This window comes from Cyprinodon variegatus, unplaced genomic scaffold, assembly GCF_000732505.1.
Source record: "Cyprinodon variegatus isolate N-32 unplaced genomic scaffold, C_variegatus-1.0 Scaffold505, whole genome shotgun sequence".
In the NCBI taxonomy this organism is placed as follows: Eukaryota; Metazoa; Chordata; class Actinopteri; order Cyprinodontiformes; family Cyprinodontidae; genus Cyprinodon; species Cyprinodon variegatus.
The window spans coordinates 23,399-47,596 of record NW_015150958.1 but is presented as its reverse complement, the minus strand read 5'-3'; the positions used below and the strand labels follow the sequence as shown (position 1 = coordinate 47,596).

Here is a 24,198-nt window from a genome sequence, read left to right as displayed (position 1 = left end):
ACAGTTGTTTTTTTATGTGAATGCTTACTGTGTTGTGTATTTTGATACCATTTTAAAACAAAACTATATAAAACAAAAAGATCTGAATGCAATGGACACGATTTTGAGTTCAATCTGATTGCTTGAGGTCTTAGTATCAAAATCTCAGTGAAAACGCAGCCTGTATACGATTATCTGCAACTGTGCTTGTGTAGCTCCAACCAATGCAGACCCCTAGTCTATTCCTATCAGACATATGCAGTAATTTGGTAGCAAAGTGGAACACCCACAAAGCTCTCTAAGAATCATCTTTCAATGTTCTTATAAACTGTTACACTGTCTTTGTTGTGGTTATGTTTTCTTCCATTATAGGTAGTTTTTCATTGTATTTAATAGATCTTGTTACCCTTTACCTGTATTTTGGTGCGAGCTTGGTGCGGTTGGTCTTGTAGCTGGGCACAGCATTGTATATTGATTGACGGCTGGCTCTGTGACAATTTCAGCAGCTCTGTGTCTTTACTTTTGAAATAAAACATCTTTTTTTTTCATAGTCTGAGTCAAATGCAGGACATTATTTCAGTTTGCGGGACAGTGGGACGGAAATGAACGATTTGGCACAGTAGAGATCTGGTCACCCTGTGTATAGTTGGAGCCTCTATGAAGGTCAACATGATAAGCAGTGTGACTACTATTTTGCTTCTCTGGATAAAACTTAGCAAAGACACAGATAATCTCTGGTTGTAGCACATCTTTTTTTTTTTTTTGTTGGGAATGACTATGTTCCCTGTGCAGGTATAACACCTTTGTTTAGAATGCTAGAAAGCCTTACACTTTCAGAACAGTTTCACATTTTTTAATGATTGGATCAAGAATTATATTTGACCCTTACGTGAAGTTGTATAATTAAATATTAGAACATATTAATAGATTATTGAATACTATTTTTTAAATGTAATTTCACAGAATATTTTATTAATTGTTGTAGTGTAATTGTAGTACCCACACTTAAATAGTGTCTTGTTATGCTAAATATTATTTTAAAATTTCTGACCAACATTTTTTATAATACATGAAGTATTTTAAAACTGTCTCATCTTTCTGATCTTATTGCCATTATTTATTAGCCTGACGTAGTCCTACTCAATTCTAGTCAGAATATGAGTCTGATACTGCTCCATAGAGCTGTGATTATGGGGCTTGTTTCGACGAACCAGGAAAAAAAAATGCCTCTGCACTATATAAAAAATATATAGTAATACATAATGTTGCCTCGCTGGTGTCCGAGGCAACGATTTCCAAAATGAACTGTCGTCAGGGGTCTGGATAGATAAGGTCCGGAGCTTGTGAGAACCTCGGTTTTAGTTCATGGAAGGCAAAGTTGGCCTCCATATTCAATATCCATATGCAATAAGTAGGCTCCTGCAGGCAGATTATTTAACATTTTTCAAAGGCCTGGAAGAATGCAGCCATGAGGCCACTGGTCTCCCAACTGGCTGCTGCTGCCAAGGTTTGGATTTCAAAAGAAAATTTGTCATTGAACAACTGTGTTGCCTGAGGGCCCATAGGCGATGTGAAAGCTCCATTGGATCAGAGTCCACGGAAAAGTCTTAAACTCCTGAACAAAACTATCGAAGGTGTGGTTAAAGTCCTGGCAGTCAGGAAAACGTGCTTTGCCCACTTCAGGGCCCCTCCCATTAAAAAAACACAGATAAACGAAATCTTAATGTCATTCTGCTGGTAGACAAGGGGGGAGCGATTAGAAAACTAAGGAACATTGAAAGACTAGCCTGCTGCAGTCACATATGTGGAGACTGTGCTCAGAAGACGCTTTTGCATTGTGACTAGGTGCACTGACACACTGTGGCAATGAGGTCGGCGGAGGCCCCTAAAAATGTGAGGGTCAGGTGTCCGACCTGATCAAACAGGACTTTCACCTGATCTTGTAGTACGCAGATCAAAGACCATATGATAGTTTATTGAAAAACCAAAGGTGAAGACATGTGGAGTTTCTTCAGGACGTCTGGGATCGAAGGAGGCATCAGACACAGTTAAACGGAGAGCAAGACTTAACAAGAGTAGCTGGGGACGTTGAGAATGATAGGAACAAAAGACTTATCGCAAGAGACGTGAATCATCCACTGGGAGAGCAAGCGGGTGCTGCATGTGTTTGCAGCTGGGGAGGTTGCTGGCAAGCGGGAAGAGGCAGGTCATGGAGGGTAAGGCAGGGCTCGGCCATTCGAGCTGCAAGGCGGCAGCAGGTTATTGTCAGGCAGGCACTGCGCTGGTAGAATGCTGGGGCTTGCAGAGGCTTGACAGGACGGCTTAGGATATCTGAGAGGATGCAGAGCAGGCCAGAGGCTGACCAGCTCGGCAGAGGCCTGTGCATTGCGGAAGGAGCTCCGAAAAGGGATTTGGAGTTTTCCAACCTAGGGCACAGGAGACAAGATTGGCGTGGGGAGCAGACGTAGGATGCTGGCCAGTTGTTTGCTTTTCAGTCGTCCACCACTGCTAAACTCTGAACAACTTGAGGAAAAAAAAGGCTGCACCAGCTTAGACACCACCGCAGGACCCTGACACAATTGTTTTGATATTTTTTTAAAAATCCATCAAAAGAATTGGATTCTTTTAGAATTATTATCTGAATATTATCTGAAAATTTGTTTTCTATTAGCAATTTTTTTTTTAAATAAATGTTATTCTTAGAAAAACTGTTATAAGTCTGGTTTAATAACTAATTATGGTGGGGGGGTTTTCAGCTCAACGATAAATCAGGCCCAACTCTGACGACTACGGTCGCGATGCCAGTCTTCAGCACAAAGAATGAAACGGTAAGAGGGCATAAGATAATGCTCATTTAGAGTATTAAAGTGGAGATCAGGTAAATTTACTTTTTTTTGGCTCATTGCTTTATACAGAGGAACCTTATAGATACAGGTGCTTAAATTCAAGTGCTTGCCATATTAAAGCTCACTTGATCTGCATTTGCCAATGAATACATCTGGGATTACATCGTATTCTGCATCTTTCATTGATGCTATAATTGTTATTATATATATGCATATATAATGCATATATGTTTATTTTTGTGGTTTCCCGGTTTTGTTTTTCCTCTTTCTGTAAGTCTAGAGGCAGATTTAAACGGTGTTTACTTGTGTTATCTCTGTTTCTTTCTCTTCTTTATTCTCAACTTCCATCTCCTTTTCCTTTAAAACTTTGCCCAATGTTTCTTTCTTTCATCTCTCCTTTCTTTTTCACCTTTGTGTCCATTCCATTTGAAATAGACCCAAAGTAATTTATAATAAAGTCCCATTGTATATATCAATTGGAACATAATGGCAAAATCCAGAAAGCACCACTTGATAAAGTAAATCTTTTTGACCTTACCTTGACCCCAGTTGGCTGTTCTGAGTGCTGTACTGCCAGACAGGATACATAAAAAAAGAAAAAAAGAGATTGCCTCCTAATGATATGTTGTGACTTCTCATGCAGAAAAACCAGGGTATTCTGTTGGGGGTTGCTGGCACAGACATCCCTCTACAGGAGCTGATGAAGCTCATCCCAAAACATATGGTACAATCAGCTATTCTCTGCTAGATCACTGTTTTTATGTCTTCTTTAACCTCAGCTGACTTGTCTCCCTTTCTTTCTGCAGCTAGGGATCCATGGATATGCATTTGCAATTACCAATAATGGCTACATCCTGACACATCCGGACCTCAGGCCTTTGGTAACTAAGTTTTTCTGCATTAGACTGGCTCACTCTTGCAGCATTCCTTTACCCTTTTTTTCCCCTTTTTTGTGGACATCATGAAAGATATCCATGGGCACATAGAAAATAATGTTATATCTAGCTAAGAGGCTACATGAGTTCGTATAGTCTGTAATCCCACCTTTTCCTTTGATGTATGCATGCAGGGATAAAGGCCATTCATAAGGCTGGCTGGCCTGAGATTTCCCAGAGGTAACTTAACACTTGCTGGCAGAAATCACAGCCCCTCGCTCTGGGACCGCTGGTTCCTCAAGGAGCTTTGGCTGTGCTGGTGGATCTGTGTACGCCAGTGTTAGTGCTACAGCTCTCTGTGCGACTGTGTGTGTCAGTCTGTGCTGGTTCTTTGTGTCTATTTGTGGCTGTTGTTGTAGTCGTTGACGTTTTATGTTGATCGGGGCAGTGCCAGAGCTTGACGTGTACTTGTTTGAGTGAGGATTTACTATCAATCATATTAATTAATTTTAATTCACCTGACAGTCTTAATTTCACAGCTGGTTTGTTAAATAATTACTCTGCCTTAACAGTGCTTTAACAGTGCCTGATAAATAAGACAGTAAGATGAGGATTCATTATATGACAAAATTATAGAGTTAATTGAAAAAACTCTGAATTTAAGCATTTTGCATCAGTATTATGTATATAGAGTAGGGAGATGGTAATTTCAGACTAGTTTAGCTACTGCAAGTGAGCTTTTAGTAAAATTAAGCATGATTGTGCAGAAGGGAATCATTAAAATGTGTGTCTTGTTTTATTTTGTGCAGTATCAGGAAGGACAAAGGAGGAGAAAGCCCTATTACAGCAGTGTAGATCTCTCTGAGGTGGAGTGGGAAGACAAGGATGACATTGTAAGTGCAAAACCTTATTTAAAAAAATGATAAGTTGACTTTTTTCTAGCAAAAAGCGTTTTAGACTCAATGTGTTTGGATCTGCAACATTACTTTTTAATATAGTTTTTTCAATCTTATCAAGAGTTTCAATTTCCCTAAATGATCCTGAGAACAGTCTTATTTCCAAGCACACTGACCAGGCTTGAAACTTCTTATCTCCCAGCTACGCAATGCTATGGTGAACAGGAGGACAGGGACTTTCTCTATGGAGGTGAAAAGGACAGTTGACCGAGGGGTAAGGTTACAGTTATGAATATTTGTTTGCAGTGTATCAGTTATGCTCATCTGCTTTATTCTCTTAGGAAAATAATGACCAAATCTTTATTTTCAGAGGCGGGTCCTTAAGATGCATAATGATTATTACTACACTGACATCAAAGGAACTCCATTCAGGTGATTTAGAGGTTTTACTTCTAGAAATTCAACAGGTTCTTTGGCTGAAATCCTTTTTTTTTTTTCTGTAATTTCTGTGATATTGTTTCAATGTCTGATTTCTTAAACTATGATTAAAGAATAGGGGAATTTGGTGTATGAGAGAAACAGCAAAAATTTGTTTTAACTTGAAAGAAAATTGAGGATTTGTAAGATTAATTTAACTGAAGTATGAAATGTTTAAGACATTTGTTAAACTAAAGAAAGCTCAATTTAAATGTCAGTGGAAATGCCAGTGGAAGTTGTGTTCATACTTTAAGTTCTGAATTATTTTAGTTTTGTTCCAGTTATTGAATTAAAATTGTAATTTTTCCCAATTTGACCTGCAAATTGATCTCTGACTAACTCTGGTGCATCTCTACTTTATTTGTAGTTCAGTCTGTTTTAGTACATAGTCCCTGCAAGGGATTAATTAAGTAATTCTGATTCTGAGTAACTCAATGAAAAAAATTATCGGACCTCAATTGTTTACTTTAATTTGTCTTTTTCACCAGTTTAAACAGCTAAATAGAAGAATATAATGAACTAAAAAAGAAAACAAGGATGTTGTAACATTTTTCCATCCATGTAGGTGAAGACAAACATATTAGTTTTAGGTATAGATAATGATCCCTTGATCATTCCTTGCTGACCAGACTTTTCCTTTAACAGTTATTTATTTTTCCTAAATGACAGAAAAATGAGATAGGGAGCAAACAAAAAAACTCTACAGTGGCAAGGTTTCGGGGGCAGACGAGATCCGCTAAACTGTAGAGCTCCCTACAATGTCAGGCTATGGTGGCTGACATGTCTCTTTAACGTCGCATGGAGGTCGGGGACAGTGCCCCTGGACTGACAGACAGGAATGGTGGTTCTCCTGCATAAGAAGGGGGAGCAGAGGGTGTGTTCCAACTATAGAGGGATCGTACTTCTTATCCTCCTGGGAATGCCTATGCCAGGGTCCTCGAGAGGAGAGTCCGGCTCTGCACTCTGCACTCTGCAGGGTTCTTAAGGTTGCTTGGGAGTTTGTCCTGGAGGTCCTTATGTGTTTTTGGACAGAAAGAGAAGGCATTCGCCTGTGTCCCTCATGGTCCCCTGTGGGGGCCACTTCAAGAACACAGTCAGAGGCTCTTTTTTAATGGTAAATGTGCTTTTTCCAACTGAAGAGACTTGAGCAAAGCTCTTTACACCACATTCAGTCATTCACGCACACACTCGCACACTGATGGTGGCAAGCTACACTGTAGCCACAGCTGCCCTGGGGCTCACTGACAGAAGCGGGGCTGCCGTACACTGGTGCCACCAGGCCCTCTGACCACCATTAGTAGACAATGCAGGTGAAGTGTCTTGCCCAAGGACACAACAACAGAGCGGGGGCTTGAGTTTGGTCCGCAGTGATAACATTAAGTTGGACTTTTTCCCAGTGCATATTGGACTCTGGCAGGGCTGCCCTCTGTTAGCGGTTCTGTTTATAACCTCTTAAGGTCATGAAAACTGGATCATAACCGATAGAACCAGATCCCGGAAATATGCAGCTGAAATTAGCTTTCTCAGAGGTGTGGCTTGGCTCTCTCTTAGAAATAGGGTGAGAAGTCTCAGAGTAGAGCTGGTTCTTCTCCACATTGAGAGGAGTCAGCTGAGGTGGCTCAGACATCGTTTTTGGATGTCCCCAGGATGCTTCCCTTCGGAGGTGTTTAAGGCACGTCCCACTGAGAGAAGGGACGACCCAGGAAACAGTTAAGGGACTTAAGGGACTATGTCTCTCGGCTGGCCTGGGAGCACCTTGGGATTCCCTCAGGACATGCAGGGGAAGACAGAAGTCTGAAAGTTTCTTGTGTCTGCTGCCCCGGTCGGAATGAAATGGAAGGCGATAACAATGACCTTTCTGTAAAAAACTCAGAACATTTCCAATTAAGATTTTTTTATTTATTTGTATTTCCTAAATTTCACAATAATGAGAGAGGGAGCTTTTTTGAAAACTGATTTCTACAAACCATATGAAATGGAGCAGGTATTTTTGGTGTTCTTCCCCAGTTTTATTGGGTGGAACGTTGTTCTATTAGTTACAGGCCCAGCTTCAGTTCTACCAAAACCTTTTTCCACTCCAGGGTATTGCTTTATTTTCCTTGATCCTCCTTAAGTGCGCTTTCATTAAACCCATGGCTGATGTCCTGAATTGTTTCTTTATGTTCTCATCTCATTATGCCGTTAATTCAGTGAATGGTGCCTGCAACTGTTGCTTGACTGAACCACAGAAATTTACAGTCAAGATATTTTTATAAGGCCTTTGAATTTCTCTCCTTTCTATCAAGAGTGTCGGATCTAGTTTTTCAGACTAGAGTAAATGTGTCTTTTTTCTCTTTACTTCTGGATGGATCTGTAAATATTAATCTGGTTTCTATCATTTCTCTCTGACTGACCTTTTACTATATTTTGGTTCAAGACCTATTTGATAAGACTCTATTATCATCTTGAATCATATTCCCTTGTAGTTTTTTGAACATATTACTACAGATCCTTAAGACACCTGTAAATTTTACTCAGGAGAGAACCTGAGAGTTTTCCCTGGTACACAGTTCTCATTCCAACACCCTGCCTAATTTTTTGACTTTTCCAAAATTTTGAACAAGGAAGCCGAGAGTTTAAGGATTTGCATTGCAAAAATCCACAGGTGGGCTTCCTTTAAACTTACTGTAAATGTTAAAAATAACGTAATATTTTAATTAATTAAAGTAATTAAAAATACCATATGGGCTGTTGCAGATTGTTTACAGGTATAACATTCTTAAGATGTGTAAACATCTGATTTTGATTGAAAAGAGATTATAAGTTCTGTGAATATCATTCTTATAACTATTGTGCCATTTAGCAAATAGTGGTAACTATCATAACTGCTAACCTTGTGGACCAGAATCAAAAGTTGTTTATTCTGATTTAATTTCAGAGATAGAAAACATAACATAAGAGAGTGATTTTGAATATCCAGTTTCAACTGCAAAGTATATAAGTCCATTAAAGGTGGATTGTCCTCTGTTTTTGTGGCTTCAGTGTTGGAGTAGCACTCTCGAAAGGTCACGGGAAGTATTTCTTCAGGGGAAACGTATCGATGGATGCAGGTACTTTGATCTAAGTTTTTTTATTGTTTGATGTGAACCCTACAAAGACAGCTCAACAATGTAATAACATGACACAGCATTCAGATTTCTATCTAAACATAATATTTTCTACTCAACACAGAACTGCACTGCTGGAGCGTAATTGACATGTGTTTTTCAGGGCTCCGTGATCTAGAACAACCAGATGTTGCCCTGGCAGATGAATGGTGAGGCAAGGGCTGTAAAGGTGGCTGTTCAGGCGTTATGTGGGTTACATCATTGTGTTCATTTGGCCAAATGAGGACAAGGCACTGATTTGTTGGGACTGTATATAGGACCTACTGCAACACAGAGGAGAAGCATGAGCACCGGCACTTGACCCAGATTCAAGCCATAAAGCTCTTCATGACTGGCCGGAGACCCCACCTCAAATGTAAGATATATTAGAGTTACACCTAAACTGATTGTTGTGGTTTGTGAGATAACTTGTGTTACATCCTTCAGGTGACCGAGAGTTGATACAGGAGGTGCTTTTCGACGCTGTAGTCACAGCTCCACTGAAGAGCTATTGGAACAGTCTGGCTCTCAACAAATCAGAGTAAGAACAATAGCAAAGACTTCTATACTACTTCCCTGTAACAGTCAGAGGATGCCAAGTTTTCACACAATGACATCTGTTACTCCAATCTAACGGCTGCCCAAAGCTAGAGGCAACACTTCCTTGCTGAGCTAACCCACAAAGCACCGAGAAACTATGAGAAGTGATTAACCAAGTTTTACACGATGTGACAGAAGCAGCTGATTTCAACTGTGAAACCAAAACTGCAGTTGCAGTTGCCGGGTTCCGATCGGGGTTCCGCTCCGAACAGGAACAGACAGATCCAGGGTTCCAGGAATTCTCAGAGCGTTCAGTCCGAGTCTTGGTCTCGTTCCTTTTTTTGTTTGCCCTCGACAAATTGCAATGTTTACAGAATGTTTTTGGAAAAAGAAATACTAATAATGATACCAAATGTAACTGTAACCCCTTGACCTGTAGATGTACATTGCACGTGTTGTGCCAATTTACATGAAGATTATGAATATATTAAATAACTAAAACTGGGAGTTAAACCAATTAATGATATTAGTTAAATGATTATAATATATATCTGCTTACTCACCAAGGTTCTTTTTGTGTTACTCAAGCCTTTACTCCCGAACCTGCTAATAAAATCCAGTTGCCTTTCGCCAATTTAATAATTTAGACTATGACTATCAGCAGAGTTAATAATCACGAACCAAATAAATTGTCTCTTACTTCAAATATGAACCAAAAGGGGTTTGTTCTGGCTCTGAGTGAAAAATCACTCACTGAATAAATAACCACAAAAGACCACAGGTTAAAATATTGGTAACTTTATTAGTTAATAATCCCTATTGCAGTATTATTGTATCAATCAAAGCAGTGAAGCTTCATTGGGTTTTACAGTGAAAAATGAAAATTTATCTGAAATGCATTAACATGTAGCAGCACTGGTGCAAAATGGATTAGCTCAGATGAAACTAGGAAAACTGGTTCAAAGGTGGAGCCAGCTTGAAAAGAAGGTTGTAAACTCACAAAATGGCTGCTACCATGTATCCACAGATGAGGTAGTTTGAAGCTAATGGTTTCAGCCAGTCCAACCAGTCTAACTATTCATCCAAAAGGAAGAAAAAAATAAGCAGGTAGTATAACATAGCACAGGTCATTCAGTAGGGTTCAGAGAGATCAGTGAGTCTTAGCAGTTGAATTAGAAGGCTTCTTTAAGACAAATCACAAGCTCAGAACTCAACTGATGTGTTCCTCTTCCAGGATGAGGAAGAGATTGTTTAACTGAAATGCTTGCAGAATACTAATCAGTGTGTAAAATCTCTATTTAAAATTGTTTAAGTTTGGTTATATTTAATAAAATACCTTAAAAACAATGTAACTCATCTGAATTGCAACATTTTTGCAACAATGCCTCTCTTAAGGAAATGATTTGACCTGTCACATTTAAATGGGTAATTTTACCTAAAACGTATATGCTGCATAGTTTAAAACAAAGAGATGCTGACTAATGCTCTCTGTTTTGCATCCCTTCCACAGAAACCCAGAGAAAGGAGTGGAGATTGCTTTCCTGGGTACCCGGACTGGTCTGTCACGAACCAACCTGTTTGTACCCAAAGATCAGCTTTCCAACCAGTTCAGTTTCAATTCAATTCAGTTTATTTATATAGCACCAATTCACAACACATGTAATCTCAAGGCACATTACAGTTCACCAGGTCATACAGTCAAATTCATTCAAAGTTTTTTATCTAAGGAAAACCAGTTTATTGCATTGTGTCATAAACAGGGACAGATGGACCCAGTATTCAAGGCGAGTTGGACAATGGGAAGTGTCAAATGTTTTAATAACTGAAAAATAATAAAACAGAACAGAAAACAAATGCATGCTGCTGAGGATAAGTGGACTGCAGCGTCAACATCCAGCTGATGGACTGCTAAACGAGATGCGGCCCAGAGCTCTCAAAAGTGTCCGGATGGAGCAAGCCCAGTGAGCAGGCAGGAGACTGATCCAGGCCTAGAAACAGTTCAGAACTGGACAGTTCAGAGATCTAGAAATTGGCATATCTAGCCTGACCAGAAATTCTGCTCCGAATAGGAACAGACAGAAGGATCCCAGGAATTCTCAGAGCATTAATACAGGTTCAGAGTTATATGAGTCCAGCAGCATGCTCAGACAGACACACGCAGATGAAGTCAGGCAGGCTCATTGGTAGAGAGGAACATAGACAAGACTTGGTACCAGGATAAATGCCGAACTTTAAACTGGTCTCCACCATGGAGCCAGGCTTACAGGAATTAAAAATGACCTTTCCCTGTGTTCCGAGCCAAAACCCCGAGGGCTCCACGGAGGAGGGCCAGAACCGACTCTCCCCCTGCACGCCAAGCCAAAACCCTGAGGGCTCAGCGGAGAAGAGCCAGGACATGACCAGGAGACACCAACCCCTCTCAATCTACTGGCCTCCAAGACTCATGACATGAACCAGGAACATAACTAAGACTCAAAAACATAACATGAATAAAAATAATAGACGAATAATGATCTGGCCCCGATAGCTGGGCTGAACCGTAAATATAGCAGAAGAAGCAGGTGATTAAGATCAATGATAATTAGAGAGCAATGAGGAAACGGCAGGAGAATGAGGTGAGTAATAAGATCAGCTACCAAGGCTACAATCATGACACCTCGACTCATTGACTCGAAGGCAATCCCTTACAATAAGCATGCTTGTAGAAATCGTGGAGAGGAAAAAATCTCCTTTTTAAAGGAAGAAACTTCCAGCAGAACCAGGCTTAATGTGAACGGTCATCTGCCAAGGCTGACTGGGGTTCATGGAGACAGAAGCAGAGATACAAAAGGCAACTGTCAAAGGCGGCCCTGTCCAGGAAAAACACAGCCAGGCAGACGAGCTCCAAGCTGGCTCCCATTTCAGAGAATGAAGAGACCACATCCATCCAGTCACAGTCAGAGATTTCCAACATGGGCAAGACTCTGTCTGGATGGAGTCATGAGTGGTTACCAGTAGAGAAGCTGCAGAGAGGTGTGTTAAACTACAACTCTTCTTCCTGGTCTGCAACTTAGGTTGTGAGGGTTTTGGAGGACTAATAAATTTAGCCAGATTCCTAGAAAGAAGAGTTGCACCATCCAAAGAGGGACGGATGCCGTCTCCCTGAATCAGACCAACCTTTCCCAAAATGATTGCCAATTATTAATGTAGCCCACATTGTTTTCAGGAGAACACCCAGACAACCAGCAGTTGAATGATGACATGCGGCTAAACATGTCATCACTGGTCAGATCAGAGGGGATCAGAGAAAATTACGGAGTCCGACATTATTTTGGCAAACTTACACACAGAAGCAACACAAATTTTTGTGACCTCCAATTGGCGTAACCAGGTGTCATTACTGCCAGCGTGAATAACAATCTTGTTGTATTTAACCTCATCCATAGTGAGTGCCGAAGTTCAAAATCTCTGAAATCGTTACCTACAGCATAAATCGAGATGTGATCTAATCATTCACTTCTCACCTCTGTGTTTCTTTGGCTGTGCAGAGATTTCCTGACAGCCGAGGACAAGGAGGGTGTGTTTAATGCTGATCACTTCCCCCTGTGGTACAAGAGAGCGGCAGAGCAGGTCCCAGGAACATTTGTCTATTCCATCCCCTTCAGCACAGGTGCATCCCTGTTCTCTTTTTAGTAATTCAATCCCAAACTTGTTAAGTTAACATCAGTAAAATAGACTGTTCTCCAGTGATTTTAGATGATTAGTACTCATTTTCTGATCTCCTCGATCATTGGGAAGACTGCAGTCTTCACTGTGTTCAAGGGCACTGTTAAAGAAGCTGGCTGTTTAGAAAGTGAAAAATGTGTAAGAAACTGTTAAAACTGCAGCTTTTAGAAGATTGTGAAGCCAGAGCAAGTTAAGAGATTGTTGAAAAGTCACAAAATGTGAACAGCTGCACAGTGATGCAACTTGTAGCACCGTTACCTTGATTAAAGAAGGTTAATTCCAGCCTAGGGTCTCTCTCTGTATGGAGTTTAAATGTTTTCCTCTTGTGTGTGCGTCACTATGGCTTTGTACAGTACAAAAACATGATTGGTGACTCTTAGTTACATTAGGGGTGTGTGTATGGTTGTTTGTCTCCTTGTTGCCCTATGATGGACTGGCTACCTCTCCAGAGTGTACCCTGCCTTTTGCGCATAGTCCACTGGAGATGGGCACCAATCCACCGTGACCCTGAAGGATAATCTGCAGTGGGTGGATGGATTTTATTTTCTGTTTCATTAGCTGTAAGCTGTTATCATGATGTTGAGTAATGTTGCCAGTCCATCACAGGACAAATAGCACTGCCATGAGAAATTCTCTCCTAGGAACAATTTGGAGACCTGTTCATCTAAAAGTCATGTTTCTGAAAAGCTGGATGAAATTGGCATGCCAAACACACAAATAGATTTGACAAACATTCAAATTGCATTTTGAAAGAGCCTAGTCTGACTTTAAATTCAATATGAGTTTTTCTTTTTGAAGCACTAAAAGAGCCAACTTTTGGTAAAATTGTAATGCACTGAGATGCACTTTTTTTGATGCAAGCATTAGTATAATTACATGGTTTCTATTCAAATTTGTCATTGAAAGATATGAATTAAACTTTAATTGGAAAATTCTTATTATTCTAATTATTTTTACTGATAGGATATGCAGAAAATCTCTTTTACTTCATAATGTATGAGTCATTATAATGATGGAATGGGTTCATTCCATAGTTCATAGGATATGGAAGACTGGCTCTCTCTGCAACTTTTTATCGTCCATTTTAGTAAAATTACTGCTGGTATTACATGAAATGTTCAGTCACAACAGTCATTTTAGCAACTGATCACTGTTGCGAATAGGAAAACCCAACTGCATCCCATTTCTCTCCAGAAGGGTAAAGGGTGCCACCTAGTGATCATAAGATGAAAGCTTAAACCAAATTTTCCTTCTGTTTTGTAGCTTTGGAAAATAAGAGTGTGGTGTTGGCCAGCACTGCTATTCAGCTCCTCGATGACAGGAAGTCTCCAATTGTTGCTGGTAATTGCATTTTACATAATTTCCATGTACAGGTGTGTTTATTTTGTCAGACTTTGCTGTTACTTGTTCCTGTTTTCAGCTGTGGGGATCCAAATGAAACTAGAGTACTTTCAGAGGAAGTTCTGGACTGCTTGTAGACAGGTATTTGGAATGCACAACGTTTTTCAATCCATTTCATGTAATATGTTTAAAGAATTTAATTTCTAAAAATGAGTTAAACTTAACTCCTATTTGTTTATCTTTTTTTTTTTTCAAAGTGCACAGCTCTGGATGGAAAATGCATCATTAGTTGTGATAGTGAAGTAAGAACTCTTTTATATTACTCTCTGTATATTTAAGTTTATTTGTTTGGTTTTTAACGGTCTTCTTTTTCAATCATCCAGGACATAAACTGCTACCTCATTGACAACAATGGCTTTATTCTTGTTACAGAGGAACAATCTCAGGTAATTACTTTATTTTAACCTTTTAAAAAAAAACTGTCATTGACAAAATGGGGGTGGGGTGGGGGGGTTGTCCCTGCAAAACTATCACCATGCAAAAGGATCATGGTTACATGCTGAGACGAAATATTTTTAAAGAAGAAATTCGGTTAATGATTAAATGTTCCTTTAAAAGTTGTCATCAATATGATGCTCTTTACATGTTCTTTCTATAAGACTTTGCAGTGATGTAATGCATAACAACAATTCTCTCCCAGACAGGGCTTTTCTTTGGAGAGGTGGAGGGTGCTGTCATGAACAAACTTCTCCAAATGGGGTCTTTCAAAAGGTCAAACAAACTAACTTTTCTCTCAAAATTTAAAACAGATCATAACAATTATGTGTAAAAAAAAAAAAAAAAACAACTATGTTGTTGTTGTGGTGTTGCAGAATCACTCTGTATGATTACCAGGCCCTTTGTAGGGAGTATGCTGGGAGCAGCGACAGCGCACGCACTTTATCAGATGTAAGTCTTTGGGAAGAAATATCTTATACTACTAAATAAGGAAAACCAATACTCTGTGGGCTGTTGCATTTCTGAACACAGTTCTCAGAAATGACTATGCTAACTGCCTATGTGTTATTGGTTATTATTATTATCTGTTAAACTGTGGTAAAAGTTATTGGTTAAAGCTGTGAGAAAAATATAGACAAAATGTTTTCTTCCTGTCTGTTCTTTCAGCCTTTTTCACTTGTGAAGTGGCTCCTGACAGAACTTGTCATGTAATGACTTTATAACATCATGCAGTTTAATTCTTCAGTTTAATTGTCACAAAGCACAGATGTTTAAATGTTGTTATATGTTTTCATAGTTTCCTGCTAGAATTCAATCTGTATAGCTGGTGGAATGTGGACTTCTCAGTGAAAGGTGTTTATTCTTAATTATTTTAATTGTAAAAATTATAAAATTGTTAATTATTTTAATCTTGAAAGATGCCTGTGTGGTAAAGCTGCACCTGTTTTTTTTTTGTTTTTCTTTGTGCAGCACAGAGAATTCGTGGTAAGACTATGATGGTGCCATGTGATACAGTTTACCCAGCCTTTGTCTCTGAACGCACCATTAAGGAAACCACAGGCAACATTGACTGCGGAGGTTGTGTTAGGTACTAGTTTAGACTCATGTGAAAAAGCACATCCAATTGTTAAGCAATTTCTACTTTTCACCATAATTATTTTAATTCCAATCTGTGTGTGGACTGCAGGTCTTTTGTCATACAACAGATTCCCAGCAGCAACTTGTTCATGGTTGTGGTTGAAAACAAGTGTGACTGCAGCATCATTCCTCCTGTAACAATGGATCCCATTGAGATTATGTATATCCTTTACAGATCAGACAAAATGCTTTTGTTTAATTGCAAATTTTGTTGTCTTAAATGCTTATTGTAGCATTTCTGTTTAAGTTGATGAAATGATAATTCCTTTGAAGGTTTAAATGTGAGCTGCTATGCTCTGTTCATGCATTATTATCCTTGACTTCTTTGAACACAACGAGTCTCTAAAATGTGACAGACTCAAGCTCCAGAAAGATAGAAAAAAGCCGGAGTCATGTCATCCTTTTCACCCTGAGGTAGGAAACTTGTTATTCTACACAAAGGTTATGTGATGATTAGCCAAAACAATGCATCAGCTAATTCAAACTACCTTTAAGTTACTGCAAAGGTATAACAGTGAAGTGTGTCTTCTGCAGGAAAATGCCATGGAGTGTGGTTCAGCCTGTCGCTTCTCCAGTTCCTTGGCACTACCTCTGATGCCTTTGATTGCAGCAACTATCAGCAGGTGACCAGAAGCTGCACATCTGGAGCTAACTCAGCAAGAAGATGCTTTGAAAACCACTTAGACATGACTGATCAGAAATAACTTTGCTTACCTCTGTGGCAGACATTACTTAGAGTCTGTTAAGACTTTATCAGTAGTTCTGAGGCTCATATCCATCACTGCAGAAAACAAAGTAACACAAACTAAAGCAGTGTGTTCTTGGTGGCTTTGCTCAGCTCACTGCAAATCCCTACATGAGAGTTTGTGTTTTTGTGTGCTAAATTAATGAAAGGAAAAATGCCAAATAAACACAGGACTCTTTTGTCAATATTTGAACAAATCCACTGCTCAAAACATAAGAAAGTAAGACATCAGATATGTATTTCATTGTTGTGAGGAAAAAGAAGAGTATGCACTTTTGTTATGTACTAAAGGAAAGGCCCCCATTGTTCCCTATAAGTCAATGAAGAAATCATTTCCCGTGCAATAGTTTTATTTCTCTGAATATTTTAGCTTGTTTTCTAACAAAGTATCTCTTGTGTCAAAAACATAATTTATCATTATATAAGTTATTTTATAAGTTCTGTCACTATCTCTTCAATTAAAATGTGTAAAACTAATATGCATGATAAAGATGCTGTGTGTTTGAAGAATGCTACATTGATATATTCAGCAAAGGTTTATCAAAATCATATAATCTTAACCATGTGCTAAAGAAAATAATTAAAGATAAGAAATATTTTCCTTCTTTACAAATTGTGTTGTTTTATTTTGTTTCTTTGTAGAAAGTAGAATTAGCATAATGAGGAAAGAGAAAGTTTATTCATTATTAAAGTATGGAACATTTATAAAAGCTGTATAAAAAGTTAAATATTTCAAAGCAGATAAAATTGAAATAAGAATTACAAAAAGGAAGAAAACATAAGATGAATTGATTTGATATTAATATGTATAAACTATTAGCTCAGATTAAAGTACAGGCAAGCTTAGAAGGGGAAATATTGCTTTAACAATATTATTTAAAAAAAATAAAAGACAGTGTTGGGGGAGTGTATTTTTAGGGAGATATTTGCTTCATTTTACAATGTTTTTTTTGTTTTTTATTTTTCTTTAACCAAAGTGTGTTGTTTTTTTTTCCTGTTTTTTTCAGCTCTGGGGATTTTTAAGGGTTCACCTACTGGGTAATTCCGGCACCGGGCACAGGCGCTCCAAAGGGGTGCCAGGTCCTCAGTCCTGGGATTATTGGATGTTAGTGTTATGTGGGAATGTACGTACGCTGTTTTTTTTTTTTTTTAAGATTGTGTGTTGTGAGTGGAGGGTGGGAAGTCATGATTGAGGCTGTATTTTGTTATTTCTTTTCATTTTTTATTTGTCTGAACCACACCCTCTCTGAAGAACATCTCAAGTCTCCGCTAAGTGTGGAGCCCATTTCCCCAGTCCTGCCCCCATCTGATGGCTGGTGCTTTGGCCCGCCGGTACATTGGTGGTGCTCGGTGTTTGGGGCTGGATGCCAGAGTGGGGGGCTGGGTTATTCCCAGCAGCTAGGCCTGGCCACCCTGGGTCTGGTTGGGGCTCCCGGAAGAGGGTGGGACGCCACTGGGGCCTGGGGTCCCCGGGGCCCATGGCTGATTCCACTTCGGGGTGGCTGGCTGCCGGCAGAGCCCGCGGGCTCATCCCTGCGGCTCCTGGAGGCTTCGGCATAGCCTCTGGGACGTTTTCCCTCTTCCCTTGGTGTGGCGGCGGGTTTCCTGGGCTGTCCCCTCCTGGGCGCCTTTGCTCTGGGGATCCCTTTGGGCATCTGGGGTTTTGGGTCCCCCGGCGCCTGCTTCAGTGCTCTGGGGGGCCGGTCTTTAGCTCTCCACAACCACTACTGAGCATTTTTCCTCTGGATAAACTTTACATACACAAGTGCACTCTCACAAACAACTACAGGTGCTTGGCTACAGGTACATAGAGATATATTTCCACACAGAAAGCTCATATTCTTATCTTAAGCTACCTCAGTATACATGTCAGATTAAATAATACTACTTATACTTTAGCGATAGTATCAAGGTACTACTTTATTGTATCTCTTATACTATATCCATTAGTTGTGCTGTTCTTTTTACATCTGTCTTTGCAGGTGATGACGCAGACAGAATACATTTTATCATTATCTCCCTTTTATCTCCTCTTTCTTTCATCTTTTCCCCTTTTTCCTGTTTTTCCTTTCCTGTTTTACTTTCTCATTATTGTGTCCATATAATCTGTAACACTCCCTGCATGAATTTTAATAAAGCTTTTCATATGCATAAATAAAGCGGAACACTATGGCGATAGCCATGGTGTTCCGCTTGTGAAAGCAAAATCTGTTGGGCTCTTTTTGGCATCAAGACGATTATTCGTATTGCCACATTTGGCTTGTTAGATCAGATGTGACTGGCAAGTTGTGTTGATGCTGATACTTTGTGCTCAGTGGTATCAGGTAAATTAGCTGACCGGGGTCTGGTGTTCCCATGACAGGCCGATCAGAGCCGACTTGTTTGAAGGCGATTTTAATCCGGGTCCCTTGGTGAGTCGTTTGACCCGGGTCGACACAAGTCAGTGAGCCTTTCTCACTGCCTCTAAAAGCTAACTGTTCCCAGTTTTAAGTGGGTTGGTTGGCCAGTGTTAAAGGGGTAGAATTACAACTCTTCTCTGTGTGAGTCTCCCCAGTAATACTACCATTCTATCAAGCTGAATTTCACTGAGCTCATGGGAAGNAGGGAGATATTTGCTTCATTTTACAATGTTTTTTTGTCATTTTTCTTCAACCATAGTGTTTTTTTTTTTTTTTTTTTTTTTTTTTTTCAGTTTATATAGAACTCTAAGTCCTTCTACTTCAAACAAAGGGTCCGAAGCAGGAACTAGATGGGTTGGATCTAGTCTGGATTTCAGAGTTCATCTACTGGGTCATCCGGTAATCCCGGGACAGGGCACCAGCGCTCCAAAGGGGTGCCGGGTCCTCGGACCCTCTGCGTCTGGTCGGGGCTCCCGTCGGATGGTGGGACACCACTGGGGCCTCAGGTCCCCGGGGCCCATGGCTGATTACACCTCGGGGTGACTGGCTGCCAGTGGAGCACACGGGCTCATCCCTGCAGCTCCTGGGGGCTTCGGCATTGCAGCGGCAGGGCGGTTTCCTCTGGGTCGTTTTTCCTCTTCCCTTGGTGTGGGGGCAGATTTCCTGGGTTGTCCCCTCCTGGGCGCCTTTGCTCTGAGGATCCCTTTGGGCGTTTGGGGTTTTGGGTCCCTCGGCGCCTGCTTCAGTGCTCTGGAGGGCGGGTCTTTGGCTCTTCACAACCTCTATTGAGCATTTTTCCTTTGGATAAACTTTATATGCACAAGTGCACGCTCACAAACAACTACAGGTGCTTGGCTCCAGGTACTTAGAGATTTACTTCCATACAGAAAGCTCATATTCTTATCTTAAGCTACCACAGTATACATGTCAGATTAAATAATACTATTTATACTTCAGCGATAGTATCAAGGTGTTACTTTATTATATCTTTTATACTAAATCCATTGGTTGTGCTGTTCTTTTTACATCTCTCTTTGCAGGTGATGACGCAGACAAAAGACATTTTATCATTATGTCCCTTTTATCTCCTTTTTCTTTCATCTTTTCTCCTTTTTCCTGTTTTTCCTTTCCTGTTTTATTTTCTCATTGCAGTGTCCATATAATCTGTAATACTCCCTGCATGAATTATAATAAAGCTTTTTATATGCATAAATAAAGCGGAACACTATGGCGATAGCCGTAGTGTTCCGCTTGTGAAAGCAAAATCTGTTGGGCTCTTTTTGGCATCAAGACGATCATTCTTATTGCCACATTTGGCTCGTTAGATCAGATGCGACTGGCAAGTTGTGTTGACACTGGTACTTTGCGCTCAGTGGTATCAGGTAATTTAGCGGGCTCTGGTGTTCCCATGACAAGCTCCTAGCCAATCAGAGCCGACTTGTTTGAAGGCGATTTTAAACTGGGTTCCTTGGTGAGTCGTGTGACCCGGGTCGACACAAGTCAGTGAGCCGTTCCCACTGCCTCTAAAAGCTAACTGTTCCCAGGTTTAAGCGGGCTGTTTGGCCAGTGTTAAAGGGGTAGAATTACAACTCTACTCTGTGTGAGTCTCCCCAGGATGAAATACAACCATTCTATCAAGCTGAATTTCACTGAGCTCATGGGAAGTACCTATTCTGCATCTTTTACATGAGTGGTTGTGAAATTGGCTAACACTCAGCAGTAAATGATTTGGAGGCTTAGACCAATATTTTATGGAACTATTGTTTAAAAAAAACTTAATTTTTAAGGTTTTTATTGAAAGATAAAGATTACCAAAAATACCCCTAACCTACAGATGAAGGTGATAAACAACATGCTTTTTGTCATAATTAAGTAAAGTTTTTCAATCACTTTCAGAAAGTGACCTGACTCTAAAGGCCACATTTGTTTCACATATTTATATTTGTAATCAGGAAAACCCCATCTACTATTATATCACATCAACCTCATTTAACAGCCTGCAGAGACCTGTGGCTATTCTATGTAAGTAACATTGGTTTAGATGCTGCTGACTACAGCAGAAACAAGAAACTTCTCAAACATGAGAAGCTGTTGCTTGGTTACTGTTGTAACTTATTTGTACTTTGTACCAGCGGCTCATAAAATTCTGCTTTCTCCTTTCCTTTGTAAAGTGTGCAAATAGAAAACAAAAGAGAATGTCAACAACTTATAATTTTAAAAAAATCCCTTACAAACTACACAATTATGGGATTTTAATTAAACCTTAATAGGCAGAAATCAAAACAGCTGAAATCAAAGTGGCTTAAATTAGTTTATATGGCTTGTTGGCTGGCTGGATGGTACAAAATGTCTAGATGGATTCTGTAGATGGAGTCCACCAGAGAATATTGAATGACTTTTAAAATATACAAATGTTGTGACATAGTCAGAGGTTTGATATACAGTAGAACATCAGTGTAGGAGTTTAAAGCTGTGTGAAGTTATAACAGAATATATTACCAAGAGCCTGCGTAACCTCTAATCCAGTATATAAATTGCATAGAGCATCTATGTAAAAAACAACCAGGCCAACCATAACCAGAAATACATCAAAAAGGGCATCATTTCTCTGAAGGAGCTGCAGAAATCAACAACTCAGCTTGAGAATGTGTCAACAGGAGGATTTACAGTTGTTCTGAATATTCTCGAATAACACTCTTAATGATACAGGCATGCATTTTGATAAAGAAAAGAAAACAGAAACATTGCATAGATTTTATCTACTAAGATTAACATTTGGTTGAAGCAAATAACTAGGAAAAACAAAACACAAAATACAGAAAATAAAAACATAAATTTAGTTAATTCAAATTAAATGCATTAATTTTATTTTTTAAAGACCACAAAATGTAAAGGGCAGCTTATAGGATGAAATTACTGCTTGAAAATTAAATTCTTAAAAAGACAGCTTTAGAGAGAACATTTATCTGAGTAGTTTTGTCTCCTCTTCAAGAAATAAGAAAATCTTATTTCAGCATATCTTCATGGCTTCAGCTTGACAGAAAAAAGAATGGACTAATCAGGGATGGTGGAGTATGTGTGGTAAACAAAGCCAGGCTGAAAGAACAAAAGCATTAAACACAGCTTGAGGAGACACTACATTGCATTCAGATCTGTTTTTTTTCAGACTTACATCATTTTGCTCATAATACTCTTTCACGTTTTGTACTTGATAATCTGAAGCAAAAGAAAAAACATTTTTAAGGACATGATTTTAAAGATGTTGAATATTTCTATTCAACAATAATAAATAAAATCTTTGTCACATTACATTTTTCAGTTACAAATACAATGACCTAATAATAATGATAATAACCAAAGGCTACTTTAACGGTAGGTGTTTAAGATTGCTCTGATAGCATGCTGTTTGTTTGGCACCCCTGCTTAGAATGTATAAAATTCCTTAATATATAGTAAAACTCCCCTTTATGTGAGTAATCCTGCTTNCTTAATATATAGTAAAACTCCCCTTTATGTGAGTAATCCTGCTTATAAGTTAATGTAGACTTAAAGGAATAATCCTTATTTATAAAAAGATCATGCTTATTTCCTTTTTTTTTTTTTTTTTTTTTTACAAAGTTTTAAAATGAAAGAAAAGGACCATTTGACCAATTGTCTTTGCATTTTGAATGTTCTGAATGCCTGAGTCCTTTTTTTCTCCTCTCTTCAGCTCAGCCCATAGGGTCTGGAGAATGAAGTCATAGGGAGAAAAGTTGCTTCTATGACAACATAAATATTCCAATATGCTTTTTAGTTACCATAAGGTACTTGTGGAAAAGGCTGGGAGGCCCAATTCCAAACCGGCCCTTAAGGACTAACCCTCTGTTTGCACGTTCCCGCGGAGCGTCCGCCACATTAGGTGCCATCCCAAACCCCGTAGTGGATAGGGCAAATGGACCATTCAGCCCTTAAATAGTGAGTCTGCATAAGTGTAGGCTCTCTGGAATTTGGCAGCAGGCAGGGCTAAATCTGGAGATTTTTTCTGGGCAGGAGGCAGTCATGTAACAGGCCATGAATAAATCTGTTACTTACGTTCTGAATTTGGCCACATCCTCCTACTCCAGCTCCTTTCTATTTTTGTCTCTCTCCATCTCTGCCCCGTCTTCCCTCTTCCTTTTAATACATGCTAAGACTGAGTCCATTGCTTCTTATCCTCATTTGCATTGCTCGTTACCTACACACACCACAGCAGCCAGCACCAGACACATGTCACACAACCCTTTTCTCCATACGCTGCTGCATGTGTCCCTCCTCAAATTCAACTGGCCAAATTGGCCTGGTCTGTCCCGGTATGGCAGCAGGTGTAACAGTGGCTTGATGGTGGAGGAAAGGCGTGCATTTAAATGTAAGTTCCACCGGTTTGCTGCATGGGGGTTGGTTGCCTAGTGGTTAGGGCATAAAGCTTTGAGTCCTGAGGTCCTGAGTTCAAGCCCCATTGAGTCTCTGAGCAAGACCCTTAACCCCACACCGCTCCCCAGATGCCCCACGATGGCAGCCCACTGCTCCTGAAGGGGATGGGTTAAATGCAGAATAAATTTCTCCCATGTGAGATCAATAAAGTTCAATTATTATCTGTCATGATCTTGGCACTGATGACTGGCTTAATTAGTAATTTCATTCACCTGTCCAATTCTGCTCGATTGCTCATTACCTCTCATCTGATCCAACTTTCATGTAAAAGATTAAGAACCCTAATGAGTAAGCAAATTACAGTTCTTATAATCATTAATTGTTTTTTAACCTCAGTTTGAATGACCTATTAATTAACTACGGCTTCCAGTACTAGTCTTCTGTTAACCCTGCACAACACATACACACGCACACACACACACCCACACACCACAAAAACACTTTTTGAACACCTCAAGTTAAGAGTTCTTGTGATATTTCCATTGCTAAATATTTATAGTGTGTGGGTATGCTGCTGCAGTAAAAGAATATCCTATTTTTAACCTTTTTTTTAATTAACATATAGAGGATGTGTTGTAAAAAAACAAATAGAATATAAAAAAGCAACAACAAAACAGAGCATCTTACCAGAAGGAGAAAACACAGCAGTGGCAATCCTGTAAGGCTCCAGATGACCTGAAGGTATCTATTTTTTATTTAAAGAAAAAAGGTTAATAACTAAATATGACAAGGATTACTGTCTTTACATATACTCACATGGACAAAATCATTGGTACACCTCATTTAATGAAAAAAAACCTAAATCCTATGGAGCATCTTTGGAAGGACAAACAAATACTCTAATGAGCTCAGCAGACAAAAAATAAAATAAAAACCACAAAGCTTGCATGCAAACAACAACTTAAGCTACAGTTGTGTGACCCTTTGCATCGTTTTTTTGGTTCAATCCATTCTAATATTTTTTCAGTGAAGTCACTCATAATGGGTAGAGTAGCCTGAAATTTTACCATGTTAGAGTAAGCATACTTCTTAAAAATAATACTCAAAAGTAAAAAATAAAACTCTTGCTTAAAAAAAATCTTCTAAAAGTAAAATTTGTTAAAATAGATAATAAAAAGATAAATGTAGCTCGCCATACCCACCTCTCGTTGGCATAGGTCTTTCACATATTTAAAGGGTGAAAAAT

At 39.4% G+C, this 24,198-nt stretch overlaps 2 protein-coding genes and 1 long non-coding RNA gene across 3 annotated transcripts in view; 1 reads left to right on the top strand and 2 right to left on the bottom strand.

Moving 5' to 3' along the window:
• LOC107094768 (voltage-dependent calcium channel subunit alpha-2/delta-3-like) overlaps window positions 1-16,827 on the top strand; it is a 47,362-nt gene extending 30,535 nt beyond the window's left edge. Inside the window, exons 16-39 of the mRNA XM_015390602.1 lie at window positions 2,736-2,807; window positions 3,469-3,549; window positions 3,632-3,706; window positions 4,510-4,593; window positions 4,799-4,870; window positions 4,967-5,028; window positions 8,095-8,162; window positions 8,323-8,368; window positions 8,477-8,574; window positions 8,646-8,739; window positions 10,249-10,344; window positions 12,266-12,387; window positions 13,707-13,784; window positions 13,864-13,925; window positions 14,042-14,086; window positions 14,168-14,230; window positions 14,485-14,555; window positions 14,657-14,732; window positions 14,949-14,989; window positions 15,079-15,134; window positions 15,252-15,369; window positions 15,469-15,581; window positions 15,751-15,833; window positions 15,954-16,827. Of these exons, the coding sequence (XP_015246088.1) occupies window positions 2,736-2,807; window positions 3,469-3,549; window positions 3,632-3,706; window positions 4,510-4,593; window positions 4,799-4,870; window positions 4,967-5,028; window positions 8,095-8,162; window positions 8,323-8,368; window positions 8,477-8,574; window positions 8,646-8,739; window positions 10,249-10,344; window positions 12,266-12,387; window positions 13,707-13,784; window positions 13,864-13,925; window positions 14,042-14,086; window positions 14,168-14,230; window positions 14,485-14,555; window positions 14,657-14,732; window positions 14,949-14,989; window positions 15,079-15,134; window positions 15,252-15,369; window positions 15,469-15,581; window positions 15,751-15,833; window positions 15,954-16,046 (1,869 nt within the window). The 3' untranslated portion in view covers window positions 16,047-16,827. The remainder of the gene's footprint in view (window positions 1-2,735; window positions 2,808-3,468; window positions 3,550-3,631; window positions 3,707-4,509; window positions 4,594-4,798; window positions 4,871-4,966; window positions 5,029-8,094; window positions 8,163-8,322; window positions 8,369-8,476; window positions 8,575-8,645; window positions 8,740-10,248; window positions 10,345-12,265; window positions 12,388-13,706; window positions 13,785-13,863; window positions 13,926-14,041; window positions 14,087-14,167; window positions 14,231-14,484; window positions 14,556-14,656; window positions 14,733-14,948; window positions 14,990-15,078; window positions 15,135-15,251; window positions 15,370-15,468; window positions 15,582-15,750; window positions 15,834-15,953) is intronic.
• A 595-nt stretch (window positions 16,828-17,422) lies between these two features.
• Window positions 17,423-19,459, bottom strand: LOC107094754 (proline-rich protein HaeIII subfamily 1-like). Its single transcript, XM_015390565.1, has 3 exons — window positions 19,441-19,459; window positions 18,952-19,345; window positions 17,423-17,819 (listed from the first exon to the last, which is right to left on the bottom strand). Exons 1-3 carry the CDS (start codon window positions 19,457-19,459, stop codon window positions 17,423-17,425), a joined length of 810 nt encoding a protein of 269 aa, XP_015246051.1.
• Window positions 19,460-21,523: 2,064 nt separating this feature from the next.
• On the bottom strand, window positions 21,524-23,697 carry LOC107094759. The gene is made up of 3 exons (XR_001481692.1): window positions 23,640-23,697; window positions 21,736-21,779; window positions 21,524-21,659 (listed from the first exon to the last, which is right to left on the bottom strand). It is a non-coding gene; the product is annotated as an uncharacterized LOC107094759 (long non-coding RNA).
• Window positions 23,698-24,198: the final 501 nt, after the last annotated feature.